The sequence below is a fragment of the Pollicipes pollicipes genome, unplaced genomic scaffold (assembly GCF_011947565.3).
Source record: "Pollicipes pollicipes isolate AB1234 unplaced genomic scaffold, Ppol_2.1 Scaffold_6686;HRSCAF=7923_pilon_pilon_pilon, whole genome shotgun sequence".
Classification (NCBI taxonomy): Eukaryota; Metazoa; Arthropoda; class Thecostraca; order Pollicipedomorpha; family Pollicipedidae; genus Pollicipes; species Pollicipes pollicipes.
The window spans coordinates 19,115,691-19,132,353 of NW_023596921.1; the positions used below are offsets into that span (position 1 = coordinate 19,115,691).

The 16,663-nt window shown below is 62.6% G+C and overlaps 3 protein-coding genes across 3 annotated transcripts; all 3 read left to right on the forward strand.

Annotated features, from left to right (window-relative positions):
* Positions 1-385: 385 nt before the first annotated feature.
* Positions 386-1,549, forward strand: LOC119108001 (apoptotic protease-activating factor 1-like). The gene is made up of 2 exons (XM_037231585.1): positions 386-427; positions 1,079-1,549. The coding sequence occupies exons 1-2, from the start codon at positions 386-388 to the stop codon at positions 1,547-1,549; spliced, it is 513 nt and encodes a 170-aa protein (XP_037087480.1).
* Positions 1,550-2,328: 779 nt separating this feature from the next.
* LOC119108002 (apoptotic protease-activating factor 1-like) lies at positions 2,329-4,522 on the forward strand. The gene is made up of 4 exons (XM_037231586.1): positions 2,329-2,384; positions 3,168-3,306; positions 3,957-4,127; positions 4,442-4,522. Exons 2-4 carry the CDS (start codon positions 3,178-3,180, stop codon positions 4,520-4,522), a joined length of 381 nt encoding a protein of 126 aa, XP_037087481.1. The 5' UTR covers positions 2,329-2,384; positions 3,168-3,177.
* Positions 4,523-5,394: 872 nt separating this feature from the next.
* Positions 5,395-13,221, forward strand: LOC119108003 (vegetative incompatibility protein HET-E-1). The gene is made up of 11 exons (XM_037231587.1): positions 5,395-5,530; positions 5,893-6,072; positions 6,720-6,907; positions 7,718-7,847; positions 8,349-8,451; positions 8,561-8,596; positions 9,127-9,322; positions 11,293-11,317; positions 12,150-12,241; positions 12,725-12,863; positions 13,175-13,221. Exons 1-11 carry the CDS (start codon positions 5,395-5,397, stop codon positions 13,219-13,221), a joined length of 1,272 nt encoding a protein of 423 aa, XP_037087482.1.
* Positions 13,222-16,663: the final 3,442 nt, after the last annotated feature.

Below are 16,663 nucleotides of genomic sequence, written 5' to 3' on the forward strand. Positions count from 1 at the left end.
TACTAGTTATTCAGCTGACTGGTCAGACACAGGTAATCTGGCATTATCAAATCGAATTGATTGCCAGGTTGTAGTTACGGCTGTCGGGGGACCTGCACTCATGGTCTATGAAGAGTGGGCGTGACCGCCCTCCTCGTCGCCGTCGCCGTGTCTGACTGCCCTCCTCACTGTCGTCACCCTGTCTGACCGCCCTCCTCGTTGCCCTGTCGCCCTGTCTGACCGCCGTCCTCGCTGCTGTCGCCCTGTCTGAACCACCCTCCTCACTGCAGGCTCCGCGCACCGTCGCCATGGAGGGAGCGACAGAAGCGAGCCCTGACTCGCGCCCGCTCCAAGCTGCTCAAGACCTGGACGGTGGCGACGTGCTGGACCACCTGCTCTCCCAAGGATGATTATTAACCACGATGACTATGACGTCATTAAGGCTAAGGTGTGCTCGCGGCCCACGGCGGCCACCGCGTCGGCCGACACACGTGCGGAGGTTGGACGGCATCTTGGCGTTGGCAGTCCAGAGCGGATGTGGAGGTGGTGGTGTGCGGGAGGACGTAGCAGTATGGGTCGCGAGAGCGGAGGGGGGGGGAGGGGTTGGACGAATCCTGTGGAGATGGAAACACCGGTCAAACGGAGATAGTGGCGGGCCAGCATTGATGGCCGACTGATGGCTCAGGCTCGCGGCGTTAAAGTAGTTGGGTTGTGCTGGTCGTGGGAGGCGTGGGCACTGTGAGCTATGATGCTGGCCATGCCCTGTCCAGTTGTGACTTGTTATTTTGCCTCGCTGTCTTTTGTGATTTTGAGAAGGTGCGACGTGGTAGCAGCGGCAGCAGCAGCACTGGCACTGTGCACCGTCATTACCCATGGCCTTGGGACTCCGCTGCCCCTCCCCCTCCCCCCTCGCTACGAATTTACCACAACGCTTCCCCCATTCGATGTCCTCAGCGTGCTGGTCGCTAGGGTCGTGGTTGTTGGGACGCGCTGTGGAAGCCCTGACTCTGCTGCCACCCCTGATCGACCGCGCTGCACCTTCGTCCACTGCCTGTCGCGCCCGCCTTGCTCGCCGCTCACGCCTCCGCTCCGCCGGCAGGAGACGCGCAAGGAGCGAGTGGCGGCGCTGCTGACGCTGCTGCCGCAGCGCGGACCGCAGGCATTCGAGGAGGTGGTGGAGGCGCTGCGGCCCAACAACTCCTGGCTGGCCGACGAGCTCGAGTCGCAGCTGAACGAGCTCAACGACTCGTCGTCGACGTCGGCGGCCGACGAGCTGAATAACGTGATGCGCGCCGGTGCCGTGCCCACCCTGCCGGCCGTCCATGTCCCGCGGCAAGTCTACACGGAGGCGGTGCGCGCCGGGCTGCGCGAGCTCAAGGAGGGCCGCTTCCTGGCCGTGCACGGCATGGCCGGCATCGGCAAGTCGGTGTGCGTCAATCACGCGCTGCGAGACGCCGAGTTGGTGTTCAGCCATTTCCCGGGCGGCGTGTTCTGGGTGAGCGTCGGTCAGGCCGACACGGACGTGCTCATCAACAAGGTGCAGGCGCTGTGCGAGCGGGTTGTCGGATGACCAGGGCCACGGCGCTGCTTGCCGCCCACCATCGAGATCGCCGTGGAGAAGCTGCGCAAGCTGCTCAACCAGCCGGCACTGCGCAACTGCCTGCTGGTGCTGGACGACGTCTGGAAGCCGGACGTGCTGGCCGTGTTCGACCTGGGCGCGAGCGTGCTGGTGACCACGCGCGACGCCGCGCTCGTGGAGCGGTTCGAGGGTCGCGCCGCCATGGTGCAGGTGAGGGCGCGAGCGTCGCGCGCGGTGGGGCGTCCGGCTTTGTGGCCGTCGCACCGTGGCCCGCGTGGTTGTGCTTAGCGGGGCGGTTGGTGGGCGGGGCCTGGGTTGTCGTTGGCCGTCTTTTCGCGGGTTGGTCGTCGCGTTTCGTTGTGATGTTAGAGGACCGGTTGCTCTGTATAAGGGTCGTGGCATAAGGTCTGTATAAGGTCCCTTGTGGGCGTCAGCTGAGTACCGAACCTCGCGCTTTGATACTGATTGCCGACGCCGAGCGCTTGGCCAGTTCGAACCGAACAGACGGCGCCTCCGCCAGACCGGAACAGCGCGAATCCGTGGAGCCGGCGCGCTGCCGGCCCCGGCTGTATGCCGCCGCCGATGCCCGACAGATGAAGGACGGTTTCAGCCTAGCCGAGTCGCAGGAGCTGTTTGCCAAAGCGTCTGGGGACATCCGAAGCAAGACCTGCCTCGCGAGGCGAGCGACATCCACCGGCGCTGCGGCGGCGTGCCCATTGGTGATCGCCGCTGCTGTGGCTCGTACCTGGCGGGCAAGCGGCGGACACCGCGAATCGCGCGACCGCTGGCAGAAGTGCCTCGATAACCTGAGGTCGGCCAACTACGAGTGAGTGGCACCGGGGACGGGGGCGGCGGCTGTTCCGTCCGCACCCGCCGGCCGTGGCTGCAAGGCTGCCGCGAGCTTCTGACGAACTCTTGACTGGGGCGTCTCCTCTGCAGAGTGCTTCTTGACGAGGGAGCGTTGCGCTTGAGATGTTTTTTGAAAATGATCCTTTTGATCTTTTTTTGTAGGAATATGACAAACTTCAGATAATGGATGAGCTACCCAGGCGGTGCCGATGGTGTGGGTTTAAACGCATCTGATGTAATGGTTTAAGGCATGTGCGTTGACTATTGCGCGTCCTGGGAAACTAGGGGACCGGAGTTCGACTCCCCGCGGTGCCCGCACTTCCTGCCAAGGTGGAGGGGTGGGCGGGGCCATATGGCCTCAGCAGCTGGGTGCGTCGTAAAGCCCAATGACACACACACACGCACGCACGCACGCACGCAAGCACGCACGCACGCACGCAGCACGCACGCAACGCACGCACGCACGCACGCACGCACGCACGCACGCCGCACGCACGCACGCACGCACGCACCACGCACACACACACACACACACACACACACACACACACACACACACACACACACACATACACACACACACACACAACACACACACACACACACAGGTGGTGCATATAAGACGCTGTCATGATGATACTATTTGAATTATAGCATCCCAACTGAAACGTTGCTTTAAACTTAGGCTAGTTATTTCAAAAATGATAATGCGGAGAGGTGAGTCTCGCCACTGGACCGGACGCGGCCGCCGCCTTCTCAGGAAGCTGCGGATGCAGTCCAGCGCGCACGAGAACGTCACCGACGCCATCGAGCTGAGCGTCAACAGTCTGGACGACGAGCACGCCGAGTATTTCCGCCGCCTAGCCGTGTTCGGGGCCGACATCAACATTCCCCGCCAGGTGAGCAGGACGCGCCGCCGCTCACTGTGAGGGGGTAAGTGAAGCGCTGGGACGGGGATGGTCGGTGTTCGGGGCCGACATCAACATTCCCCGCCAGGTGAGCAGGACGCGCCGCCGCTCACTGCGAGAGGGTAAGTGAAGCGCTGGGACGGGGATGGTCGGTGTTCGGGGCCGACATCAACATTCCCCGCCAGATGAGCAGGACGCGCCGCCGCTCACTGCGAGAGGGTAAGCGAAGCGCTGAAGACGGGGATGGTCGGCGTCGGCTCTGTGGAGTTGGAGCGGGCGGTCTGTCCTGGAACACTCTTGCGGAACTTAGAATCGCCGTTTGCGTGCGAGTGCGAGCCAGTTTTCGTGGCTGGGTTTTAGTCGCCCGCGCAGGGCAAGTAGGTAACGAAACAGAAACGGCGCCACGTTCCGTGCTCTGCTGCTTGTGACGCAGTACAAGAAGGCCATTGCCCGTTTCATGGGCTGCTGCACTGCCGGCCCCACTGACCCCACATGCAACATTACCTTCTGGGCCACACATGTAACATGGTCTCCCGTGTTGGCCGTAACCTACTGTGTTTAGCTGTTTCATTCAGCGGCACGTACGTTTAATCAGCTGTGGGATAGTTAGCGCTATTTTGCATTGGCTTCCCTGCTTGCAGGTGCTGTGCACCTACTGGAAAATGACCGCCGACGACGTGGATGACTGCATGCTGTACCTGGTCAAGAAGTCACTGGTCCAGGAGATGGAGGACTCAAAACTCGACACAGTGTCATACAGCATGCATGACCTTGTCATCGACTACATGACCAAAAAGTACACGCCGGATGAGGTGAGTCACACGCAAAAATGTTGCGAATCGAAGTACTGTCTGCAATGCGTAGCTTTCCTTAACACCCATGATTGCGTAATAGCTTCCCTTACGCCCAAACGTGGCGCGGGCTGTTCGGGTGGGCGGCGCGCCGGCATAAACCGACATGCTGTCGAATCTGGACCTGGCGTGCAATCAGTGTCCTCAAGGGACGTCTCCAAACGCGGATCGTCCCCCGTCGCTGATTCACCAGCCACTCTCTGTGTGCGCCCATGTCGCGCCGTGAGCGCGCCGGCCCTGACTGGAGACCGGTCGGCCGCGCTCTCTCCCCCCAGAAGCGGGAGCTGCACGCCCTGCTGCTGGACCGCTACCTGGAGGCGTGCGGCGGCGACTACGGGCCGGCTGCCCGACGATGAGTACATCCTCTGGTTCATCGGCCACCACGTGCACGGAGCCGGCCGCTACGAGCTCTTCCCGAGCCTCTACTTCAGCCTGGCGTTCGTGGGCACAAGCTGCGTGCGACTGGACCGAGCGACCTGCTCAACGACTACCGGAAGTACGCCGCCTTCCTGGACCAGGTGAGCGCGCGCGGGTGGGTCGTGCGGCCAGCCCGTCGGTCGGCGTGCCTGAGAGTGCGGGGACGCTCGCTGCGGCGCGGTGTGAGACGGTGTCTGCGCGGACAGCCGGGCGTCACGTACTGGTTGACGTGTCGCGCGGCTGTGGCTTTTGGCGTTTTCTTCCGACTGCCGTGCGCCGTCCAGTTGTGGACTTCGCGTCCTGTCGCCGCCCTGCGTAACCGTGACCATCACTTGGGATGCCGTTGTCCCGAAGGGCTGTTGCACACCATCTCCTTTGCCTGACTGCCTCCTCCTCCCCCACCCTCAGGGCGGGAAAGACTCACGACGGCGCGACTTTGAGAACTTCGTGCGCACGGCCGGACACCGGCTGCCGGCGCTTGCCCGCTGCCGCCCAGCGCCGTCCGCGACCCCAGCGCAGCCGTGGTGCAGCTGGCGCTTTGCGAGCGCGACGTCTCGGCCGTCTACGAAGCCGCCAGCAGGGTGGCGCGGACAGCCGGCGACCAGCTCTTCTTCCGGTGGTGGTGAGTTGGGCGGCGGGCGACGCTCCCCGCTCCTGGGGTGCTGCTAGTCCCGGGCCCTGGCGGCCCCTAGCAAAGGCCTGTGCGACAGCGGTAGCCTGGAACTGACCTTGTGCTTGCGCCCAGCCTTTCATTGTGTCAACCCCGGTGTGCAAAAGTGTGGTCTGAGACATAGACAATGTGCGTTCCTCGATGCCGGTGCTCTTGCGTTTCAGCAATAAGGAGGCGATGCGCTGGTCCCACGTGCTGCTGACCAAGGTGTTCTCGGGTCCGGTCTGCGACGTCGTGTTCACGCTGGCTCAGGACAACCTGGCGCTGACGGCCTACGGCGACGGTCACATCAAGGTCAGTCGGCGGACGGGCGCCGCCTGCTGGGCGTTAGCTGACCGCCGCCATCGCCGTCCTGCGCCGCGAGCCCCGGCCACTGACTGGCTGTGGTCGTATTGGCGACAGATGAGCGTTCTGGACTGGTGTGCGCGATGTCAGTTTTTGTTTGTCTTCGATATACGTTTCATAGTGTGTCGCATCGTGTGCAAAACGACGAAATGAAGTGCCAATTAGCGGGGACAAAAAGGCGGGGACGCGCCGAGCAGCCGCCTTTGGCGGCCTGGGCGCGAGTGGCAAGTTCGATCGAGGCACCGTCCACCGGTCGCCTCCGTGACCTTCGTGACCCTCGTGCCCGCCGGCCAGCTGTGGAAGTGGTGACGGGGGACGAGCACCCGTCGTTCTACGGCCACACGGAGCGCGTGCAGCAGCTGACTGTCAGTCCGGACGGCTCGCGGTTCGTCTCGGCCAGCGACGACCAGACGCTCAAGATCTGGGACCTGGAGGCGGCCGTGCGTGCCGCGTACGGTACTGACGAGCACGACGGTATGCGGTGGCGGTGGCGTCCGGGCCGGCACTGACAAGGCATGCGGCTTGGGCGGGGCGGGGGCGGGCAGAGCGGTGGGGTGCAGTCGCTGGGGGAGAGAGGAAGGGGTTTGAGAGGAAGGCACCGACCGAGTGGTTGGTTGAGGTGGTTTTGGTATTCGGGGTGGTAGGGGATACGGCATGGTGCGTGACGGTGGCATGCTTGAGTGGCACTAACGGCACGGTACCTCCATGTTGTGCTCACGGCATACGGTTTGCGGTGACGGCACCACCATGACCTGACCAGCACAACACAACTACGTCAGCGTAACCCACACCGTGTTTCGCGAGTACGCGGATGCTCCGGCTCCATGCGCCGTCTGTGATGTCTGACGCCTGCGGCGACGCGTGACACGCGCACGTGGGCACTGCTTGGAGCGAGCGGCGTTGTCCTCGCCGCCGCTTGCGCCGCCATGTGTGACGTGGCAGCCTCTCCACGTTGCACGGATGGCATTCAATCCGCCTGCACGACACGCCGCCACGCGCCGCGGGAGCTGCGTACAGCGACGACGCCGCCGGCCGGGGTGGCGCGCCGACGCCCCGGCCGGCCGGCGCCCGCTCGCCCGCGCCCCGGCCGTGCCCGCTGACCCGGCGCCCGGCGCCCGCAGTGTCCTCCGGCCAGCGGTCGCCGTCGCCGCGCGTGCGTCCCTCGTCGGGCGCGTTCCTGTTCCCGGAGGCAGCGCCGCGCGACGACAGCCTGCTGACGCTGCGCGGCCACCGGGCGGCCGTGCTGTGCGTCGACTGGTCGCCCGACGGCGCCCACCTGCTCTCCGGCGACGTCGAGGGCACGTTCAAGGTGATCGGCGGGGGCGGTGCTGCTGCGCCGCGGCAGCGGCCGGCCAGCGCGCTCAGGCGTCCCGGCCGGCGCGGGGCGAGGGCGGCTGGGTGCTAATCCGGTGGCGGCAGATGCGGGGATGCTGGTAGGAGGTGCACTTTGGTATCGCCTGTGCTAGTGCTCTGAGGTGATATGCGGTACCAAGGGCCGGAACAAAAAGGAGCGGCTTGCCCCGATAAAGGGTCGACATTTTGCTGTCTATTTGCTTCCCCACTGCAAGCGAGACCACGGACCGAGCGAACCCCTGTGGAACGCTGACGTCATGCCGACCGTAGCGGACCGGGTCGGTCACAGCTGTCACTATTTTCGCTGGTCCTAACAACCGTGCTGGACGCCTCACTGGTGCTGCAGAGTCTGAGGCACCCACTTCCAATAACGGGGCACGGGGTGTCTGCTGGGGATGGTTATGTAAAGCATCAAGGTTTTTCGCGTTGACATTTAATGGTAACAATGACACTATATGCACGTAACAACGGTATAGGTCACACCTGCAATTTGCAAGAAGATGCTTGTTTACAGACAGTATATCACAAATAGCGTTAACACATTGTCATGGCTCACTCGATTGAAATGCGTTGGTGTTGGTGGTCTTCCGCTCACGTAAACGTTTACTGTTGTCCCAAATGGCGCAGGCGGGCGTCGCGCCCTCACAGACCACTTGTCAGACAATCCTTGTAGCCATGTGTTACACCGAGAAGCTGCTGTTGCGACATCGCGTGTGCCGCGCCCGCCTGCCAGTGCTCACCGGCACCGGCCGCCGCTCCCCCACAGCTGTGGGACGTCCTGGGAGGTCCGCTGTTCGAGAAGGAGAAGGCTCACAACGGCCACATCACGTGCTGCAACCTTCTCGCCGGACAGCACCTACTTCGCCACGGGCCGCCGCCGACGGCCGCGTCCGGCTGTGGAGCACGCGCGACGCCTCCCTGCTGTACACCTTCAGCCAGCACCACCTGCGGGTCATCCTCGCTCAGCCTGAGTAAAGGTGAGGCGTGTGGCCCACCGGACGAGGGGAGGCGGTTTTGGGTGGGCTTGTCATGGTCCGTCGCTGTTGTGGCCAGCTGCTCTCGCGTGTTGTAGGCAGCGGTAGTCCAGTCGGGGCTTCAGATGAGGCGTTGTGCTGTAGCGGACGGCATGATCGGGCCTCTTACAAACATCAGACGGCACGGTCTTCCGAGTCGCAGATGACACCACGCTGCAGACACCGCCTGTGTCAGGCAGCTGCCATACAGCACCTCACCTGTCCCGGTCGCCCCCGGCGCTGCAGACACCATCTGTGTCAGGCAGCTTCCAGACAGCACCTCACCGGTGTCCCGGCCGCCCGCCGGCGCTGCTGACGCCACCTGTGTCAGGCAGCTGCCAGACAGCGTCTGACCGGTGTCCCGGCCGCCCGCCGACGTTGCAGACAACAACTCGATCGTCTCTGTGGCTGATAACGAGATCTTCTGCTGGGTGTGGGACACGAGCCGGCGGCCGAGTCGCGACTACGTGGAAGTCAAGAATGCAGGGCGCCGAACGAGCACGACCTGTACCTGTGCTCGCGCCTCAGCCGCGACCAGCGGCCAGCTGGTGGTGGGCACCTCGTCCAACATGTACGAGACCTGGGACCTGTTGGAGCGGGCGCGTCATCTCGACACAGCGCGGCTTCGCCGGGTGGAGTCAGACGGCCCGGCGTCGCTCGGTCGCCTGGGCTGGCCGGCGGCGGCGGGCCGGGCAGGAGAGACTGGCTGTCGGTGGTCGGAACGCCTCGGGGAAATTAAAGTGGTTGCTGTCTGAGTACAGTATTTGTGCTTCACCAGGGACTGGTGTGTTAGTTTTTTGCGTCGTTTTGTGCATGTTTGTGTCCCGCGTTAGGTCAGCGTGACGTAGCTACTGGTCAGGGACGTTATGACTGCACATAGATGTGTTTGATTTATGATCGTGTTGTCCGCTCTTGGGTCTGATCACATATGGTACAAAGTTCATGGCTTTGATGGAGGCTGATTCATGGAGACGGCTGGCCTGATGCAGGGAATTTAGAACTGTCTTAAGCCTCTGCTTTCGAGTCTCTCAAAACCCTGACACAGGCGATGCTTGCCATGGCTTCTCTGGTGGTGTGGCGGCGCTCCCCGCTACAAACGCTTCGACTGGCTGTCCGGTGGCTGGCTCGCGTCCCTCAGCTGACCGGCCGCCGGCGGCCACAGGTCGGTGACCTCACTGGTGTTCTCCCACGACGGCGAGCGGCTGCTGGCGGGCGCCGGCGACATGGTCACCTCGTGCAGCCTCACCAGGACGCCCAAGGTGGAGGACAGCCTGCAGCCGCTGTTCTCGGCGCGGTTCGCCTCGCCCGACCCGAGCTCGCTGGTCGTCGCCGCCATCACGTCCAACAACGGCGTCCAGGTGAGCCCTTGGCTCCCCCCACCGCCCGCCGCTGCCGCCGCCGCTTGCAATGGCCGCCCCGGACGCATGTGCGCCGCTGACGCCGCCGCCGGCGACGGCGCGTCCGACGGGACAGTAATGAATAACAATGACGGAACATAACTGTCCGCTGCCCGAGCGAGCCGGCTGTGGGGTCCACTAACCGCCTGCGGGACGCGGCGGGGTCGGCCGGTGCGCCGGTGGGTGCAGTGGGCGGGCGTCCACTAACTGACCGCGACGAGAACGTGTGCCCAGAGGAGCAGTCCGGGCCCAGCAGCCGGGCCAGAGCTGGGGGCTCGCTCACCGCTTGGACCGGATAGGTGTGGTCTGGTGTAGAGCAGGAGACAAGGACTCGGCTGCGCGCCGGAGGTTTGCGTTGTAAGTCGCTGCGGTGTAGAGGTAGTTCGTCAGAGGGTAGTTTGTTGTGGGGTCTGATCTAACCGTGTCATTTAGAGCAACTAGGTTTTGTTTAGTCCGGGCTGTGAGCGTGTGGATTTCTCAACGTTAGTGCTTGCAACGGCTGGAAGACGCTACAAGCACTCGGATCGGGTGCAGTCAGTATTGCCGATGAGTTTCGCAAGTCCTTATGTACCTAGAGCCTCTTGCCACGAGAACGGTACAGAAAGCATGCGGCACGGGGAGAGACCGCCGTTGTGGGCGGCGTCCTTACGTGACTGCCGGGAAGCTGGCGGTAACCGTAGCCGACAGGCCGCGGGATGCGGTCGTGGCATGACCGCGGCCGAGCGGGACCGTGCCGCGGCGACGGCAGGAGTCGGCGCTTCGGCGCGATAGAGGGGTGACACTCGTGTCTTGCTGCCTGCCGGTCGGGTCGGGTTCTCTTGTCGCCTGCTACTGTCGGGTGATGCCGCGTGGGTGGACGGGGTCGATGACCGGCCAGAGCGGACGGCAGACGCGGCGAGAGCCGACGCTGCTCAGGTGATCGTCGGTGTGGCCGTCGTTGTTGACGTCGGCTCGGACCGAACGCGTCTGGCCCCGCTGCGACCCCCTGTCACTTGTTCTTCGGAACTGTCCGGCCGACGTGCGGTGGCCGTCTCCTGCTTGGTTTGTCTGGCTGCTGTGGCGGTGAGCACCCTCTCACTGCTTGGCCTGGGCGTCCTGCTGGTCTCCACCTGTGACTTGGGCGTGACGTTCGTGGCGCTGCGTGACTATTCGCCGTTCACGTCCTCGCGTGTGTTGCGCATAGGCGCAGCCAACGTACTTCGGCGTGCTGTGGTGGACCCCTTCTGTACGGATGCGTCCCTGAAGGACTTCAGCGGTATGAAAGCGTGCATGTATGACTTGTGCTGCGACTCGGCACGCTTAGCTTCTTCAGTGCAAGGATGTCCATTCCCGCCAGCTGCTGTGAGGAAGCACTGCCTTGTGCCTGAGCCCCTTCCTCTCGTGGAAATCTTTGTCGTGAAGTGTCCTTCGATCGATGCTGTATTGAGACGTCCCGGCCGGGTTGGCGCGCGAGGAAAGCGTCCGCAGCCGATCTTGGCTGCACTTTAAGGGTTTTGTACAGCACTCGGTCCATTGGGGCGCCCCAGAACGATGTGCGCAGTACGAGGGCACCGTCACCGGCCGGCGTGTGCAGCTGCACGCCTTCCCGTGGCGACCTTTTTCCGGGCCGAGGTGCTCTTCTGTGACTCGTGCTGCACAGCAGTGTCCTTGCGTGACACCTTTGGGACAAACTCACCCCTGTGCGGTCAAAATGGCGCCACTCAGACGCCCTTCATCACGCTCGCCTTCGGCGCATTTCTATAAAAGTGCATCCTTCGACTGACGCTTCACAATGTGTCGTGCTAACCTGGCGGTGCGGTGATGTGCGCCGCGCGCCGCCGACTTCACCCCCGCGGTCTGTCCTCATGCGGCGTCCGTGTCGCCTGGTCCGCCTCCGCCGCCGTCCGGCAGTGAGCTTCGTCAGCCGTGACGCCCGCCTCTCGGGTTTGCAGGGCCAGTTGGACCGTGAGCTAATGGGTACGTCCTGCCGGGCTGCACGGGCCACGGGCTGGCCGATACCGCCCGGGCGGCGCGCCTCGGCGCCTGCCGCTCCCGCCCTCTCTGCCTCTCTCTCTGGCTCTCACTCTCTGTCTGTGGAGCTCGTGCGCTGCTCGGTGCGCCGCTAGCTCCGGCTGTGAGGCCGCCTCGTAGCTCGGATCACGCTCCTGTCGTTTTACAGGGCTCGCGGAGAGTGTAGTTGTTGGCTGGTTGCTAGGCGACGGCGGCGGCTGCGGCTTGCCGCCGCGTCCGACGTTGTGAGATAGGGCCTGAGGGCCTGGTAGGGCCTCAGCGATGGCTGAGGTGGCATCACGGCATGTGCATGCTGTTCTTGTTGTTCCTCTTCGCACGCTCTTGCACATTAGCACGGCCTCTTAGCTAGCTTCGACACTGCTCATTGGTATTGGTTTACTGCATGCATGTTAACCAGCTCCCCACTAAGAGCAGGACTTAGGGGCTGGTTGAATTTACTTTGCTAGCGTAGCCGCTATAAACGCAGTCAATTTCTTGCGCATGTATAAAACCGATGATGCACTGCAAATTTGGCTACGTTGTTAAAAGTTGACAGCTGTGTATTTGCTTGCGATGCATGGTTTCTTGGGATTAAAATTCGCGCCGAATTATGCAGTCCACGCTCAGTTTGGCTCCGCGCGCTGTCAGTTTGGTGGTCGGCTTCATGGCTGGTCTCTGATGCTCGTGTGATATCGTGATATCTGCGTTCTGTGTGCTGCGTTGCCGTCGCGGCATGGGCGCAGAACGACTCGTCTGTTGAGGAGCGTCGTCCGCTGATGCAGTGTTCCGCTGTTCCAGGTCCTCAGAGGACTCGATGGCACCATTGTGACCACGACGAAGCCCGTGGGGGAGAAGATCTGCATCACGGAGATCAACCAAGCCGGAACTATGGTGCGATTAGTGATCTCCGACCGGCATTTGTCTCTGCGCTTTACAAAGTCGAAATGTTGCGCGTGTCTTTTGTGCCCTTGTGCGGCACAGACATCAGGTACATGGCTTTCGATCAACCGACTTATCAGGCCGCTTTTGACTGAGGTTTAGTTGGTTCTGGGATCTTCGAGTGTTGAGTGAGTTCATTGGCCATGGTCGATGAAAGAACTTTGAACAGTTCCCAACGAAGATTCATCGGTTAGAGCGGACGACAATGGCTGCGAGCGAGTGTAGTGCATGAGGACGCTTACGATGCTCCAATATTTGCCGTCAGCATCTTCCACCCTACACCCGCCTTCCATGTCACGCCCGCCTCTCTTCTCCCAGACCCTCCCCCCCCCCCCCAGCCGTCCTCTCAGTCCTCTGCCGTGAGCAATCTCGCCGTCAGCTGCTGCCTCCCTGTCGCCCGCTCTCTCGGCGCTCACGGCCGCCGCGCGCCGGCAGGTGGCGTTCGGCTGCGAGGACGGCTCCGTAGGCGTGTACGAGATCGCGGTGGCGTCGGCGAGCCGCGCCGAGCCCAACATCCTCGGCAAGCACAGCCAGCGCGTCATCTCGCTGCAGTTCGGGGCCGGACGGCGCCGTCGTCAGCGGCTCAGAGGACAGGAACATGAAGGTGAGCGGATCAGCGGACAGGAACATAAAGGTGAGGCGGCTCAGAGGACAGGAACATGAAGGTGAGCGGCTCAGCGGACAGGAACATAAAGGTGAGCGGCTCAGAGGACAGGAACATGAAGGTGAGCGGCTCAGCGGACAGGAACATGAGGTGAGCGGCTCAGAGGACAGGAACATGAAGGTGAGCGGCTCAGAGGACGGGGAACATGAAGGCGAGCGGCTCAGAGGACAGGAACATGAAGGTGAGCGATCACGGACAGGAACATGAAGGTGGCGGCTCAGAGGACAGGAACATGAAGGGTGAGCGGCTCAAGAGGACGGGAACATGAAGGTGAGCGGCTCAGAGACAGGACATGAAGGTGAGCGGCTCAGAGGACGGGGAAAATGAAGGTGAGCGGCTCAGAGGGACGGGAACATGAAGGTGAGCGGCTCAGAGGACGGGAACATGAAGGTGAGGCGGCTCAGAGGACAGAACATGAAGGTGAGCGGCTCAGAGTGACGGGAACAGGAAAGGTGACGGCTCAGAGGAACAGGAACATGAAGGTGAGCGGCTCAGAGGACAGGAACATGAAGGTGAGCGGCTCAGAGGACGGGAACATGAAGGTGAGCGGCTCAGAGGACAGGAACATGAAGGTGAGCGGCTCAGGGACAGGAACATGAAGGTGAGCGGCTCAGAGGACGGGAACATGAAGGTGAGCGGCTCAGAGGACGGGAACATGAAGGTGAGCGGCTCAGAGGAGGAACATGAAGGTGAGCGGCTCAGAGGACGGGAACATGAAGGTGAGGCTCAGAGGACGGGAACATGAAGGTGAGCGGCTCAGAGGACAGGGGAACATGAAGGTGAGCGGCTCAGAGGACGGGAACATGAAGGTGAGCGGCTCAGAGGACGGGAACATGAAGGTGAGCGGCTCAGAGGACAGGAACATGAAGGTGAGCGGCTCAGAGGACGGGAACATGAGGTGAGCGGCTCAGAGGACAGGAACATGAGGTGAGCGCTCAGACAGGAACATAAAGGTGAGCGGCTCAGAGGACAGGAACATGAAGGTGGGCGGCTCAGAGGACAGGAACATGAAGGTGGGGGTGCCGCGCGACCGGCGGGACCTGGGGACGATGGCGGCGCCGTCGCGCCTGGCGCGGGGCCGCTGCAGGTGGGGCGTGCCCCCGCCAGTCCGACGCGGTCCGGCGAGTCTGTCCTGCCCCCGCGAGTCTGTTCTGTCCCTCGTGAGTCTCCGTTCTGCCCTCCCCCCCCCCCCCGGGTCCCTGTCGTCCCCCGCGAGTCCCTGTCCTGTCCAACGAGTTCTGTTCTGCCCCCCCCCCCCCCGAAGTCTATTCTGCTCAAGCAGGTCTGTTCTGCGCCAGGGAGACGCCAGCACGTGGTTGATGTCACGACTATTGTGCCGCTGGAAGTATGTCGATGTGCTGTGACTGGGTGAGGCGCAAGTGGGTATCCCCCACCTTCTCGCCTTTGTGAGTCCATGCGAGGGATGGCCCACAGCCGCCTCGTTGAAGTCTGTCTCCCTGTCGGCCTCCCGTGGAACTGGCTGGGGCGCGCCCAGCTTCGTTCTGCCTCAGTCCTGTATTCGCCTTCTGCCGGCGTTTGCACCTGCACGCCTCCGGTCGAAACTTGCGTGCGCTGGCTGTTCCCATGACCTCCCCCTCATTACCTACTGTAGTGTTGTAATAGTTATCTCCTTCTTGCAACGCTTCGGCTGTTTTCACGTCCACGGGACGTATTATTTTCCAGGCACCCATGCACCTTCGATATCCACTGAAACACATGTTTTGGCGAATGTAAAATGCCGGCAGCTGCCGTCACGTGTGGAAGCGCACATCGTAGGCTACGCACCAACGTCACGTGTATTCCGACCTCGCCGCTCGCCTCTGGCAGGTGTGGTGGCCCAGACCGCACCAACGTCACGTGTATTCCGACCTCGCCGCTCGCCTCTGGCAGGTGTGGTGGCCCGAACCGCACCAACGTCACGTGTATTCCGACCTCGCCGCTCGCCTCTGACAGGTGTGGTGGCCCGATCGCACCAACGTCACGTGTGTTCCGACCCTCGCCGCTCGCCTCTGGCAGGTGTGGTGGCCCGACCCGCACCAACGTCACGTGCAGCGGCAACGACGGCGCGGTGACCCAGGTGGGCCTGTACGACTCGAGCGAGGGCCTGCTCGCCGTGTCCTGCTCCCGCGACGGCACGCTGAAGGTAGGCAGACGGCGGCCGACGCCGGCGGCGGCGAGGGAGGGGCGGGGCGGGAGCGCCCAGGTGAGTGGGGTCGGCTGTGACGCGGCAGAGGCCCGAGAGTGGCGTGACGCGTCCGGGCGCCGCGGCGGCGACGTGACGTGCCCCCGTCCGCCGAATCTGTCGGAGCTGGCGTCGTGCGTCCGACGCAGGTAGCGTTGGTGGTGGCGGCTCAGCGTGTGTCCGGCTCTAACCCTGCCGATTCGGGTAAGCTCACCTCGCATGCTTGCTAACCTCACATGCTAACCTCGCATGCTTGCTAACCTCACAGCAGCCCGAGTGGCGGCTGCTCCCGAGGCGGCCGCGCCCCGACTCGCGCCCCGGGGCGCCGCGCTAGCCTGTACACGACCCGGCCTCGCGCGGTGCACCGTCTGCATGCCTCCGTGCCGCCCGCCTGGGACGGGCCCTGGCTGGCGCCGCGTCAGACCCAGCCCGTGGCATGCTGGCTGTGGTGGCCGCGCTAGCCTGTACCCGAGCCGGCCTCGCGCGGCGCACCGTCTGCATGCCGCCGTTGCCGCCCGCCTGGGACGGGGCCTTGGCGGGCGCCTCGCCAGGCCCAGCCCGTGGCATGCTGGCTGCTGTGGCGGGGTGGCTCTGCGGCGGAGGATGATGCCGCAGTGTCTCTCTGCTTCAGGAGGACTCCGTGCATGGGTCCACCCGGCGCGCGAGGACTCGCGCTGCTCGTGCTGGCCTTCTTCCGCGTTGATAACTTGATTGCGAAAGTGAGTGGGGCGTGGCGGGCCAGGGGGTTCGGGCTTCAGGTCACCATCGCATGCTTGCCGCGTTGACCCATGGTAGCTGATTCACAGGTGGGAGCTTGTTCTTGTGTGGAGCTTCTGGATTGTACTCTGGTTTAGCCTGGCCGTGTGGTGTCCTGGTGTTTCCTGGTTGAGCCTGTGGCCGTGGTGTGTCCTGGTGTTTCCGAAATCGTGACCTACGTAGATCTGCTTAGTGTATTTGTTCATGTTTTGTGTCTACGCCTAAATATCTGTGTGGGATTCAGCATATTGAAGCGCTATATTTGTTCTGGCTTTGTTTGTATACCATTAACGAGATGTGCGTATATTGGTCTCCTCTTATGAATACGGGTGCTGGGCTGTAAAAATCGCGAATTTTCAAACTGTATGGTTAAGGGAGTCCCTTTTTTTCACAACATTCAGATTTCACCTTTTTACGATTCCGCTTGTGAAAAGTGGTTTGGGCCATGCCGGTGCCATGCTGAACTGCCGTCAACCACGGCCGTACCCACCCCGCACACGCTCAGACTCCAGCAGTCCATCACCCCGCTCCGAAAAGGGCTAACGCTTCTATCCCCAGCTTGGTTACGTGTGGCTTACTGCTGCTGCACGATCTAGTTCAAGTGGAAAAGACCGCTGTGGGCAACTTTAGTTGCTGTTTAGTAAATATGCTGCTCAACGCGACGTGCTTTCGTTACGTCATCGTGACGTCCATAATATTGCTTGAGGGCCAGCTGACGGCCGTTATATCTGGAAATCGCACTCACGAACGTCAGATATAAACGCATCAACAA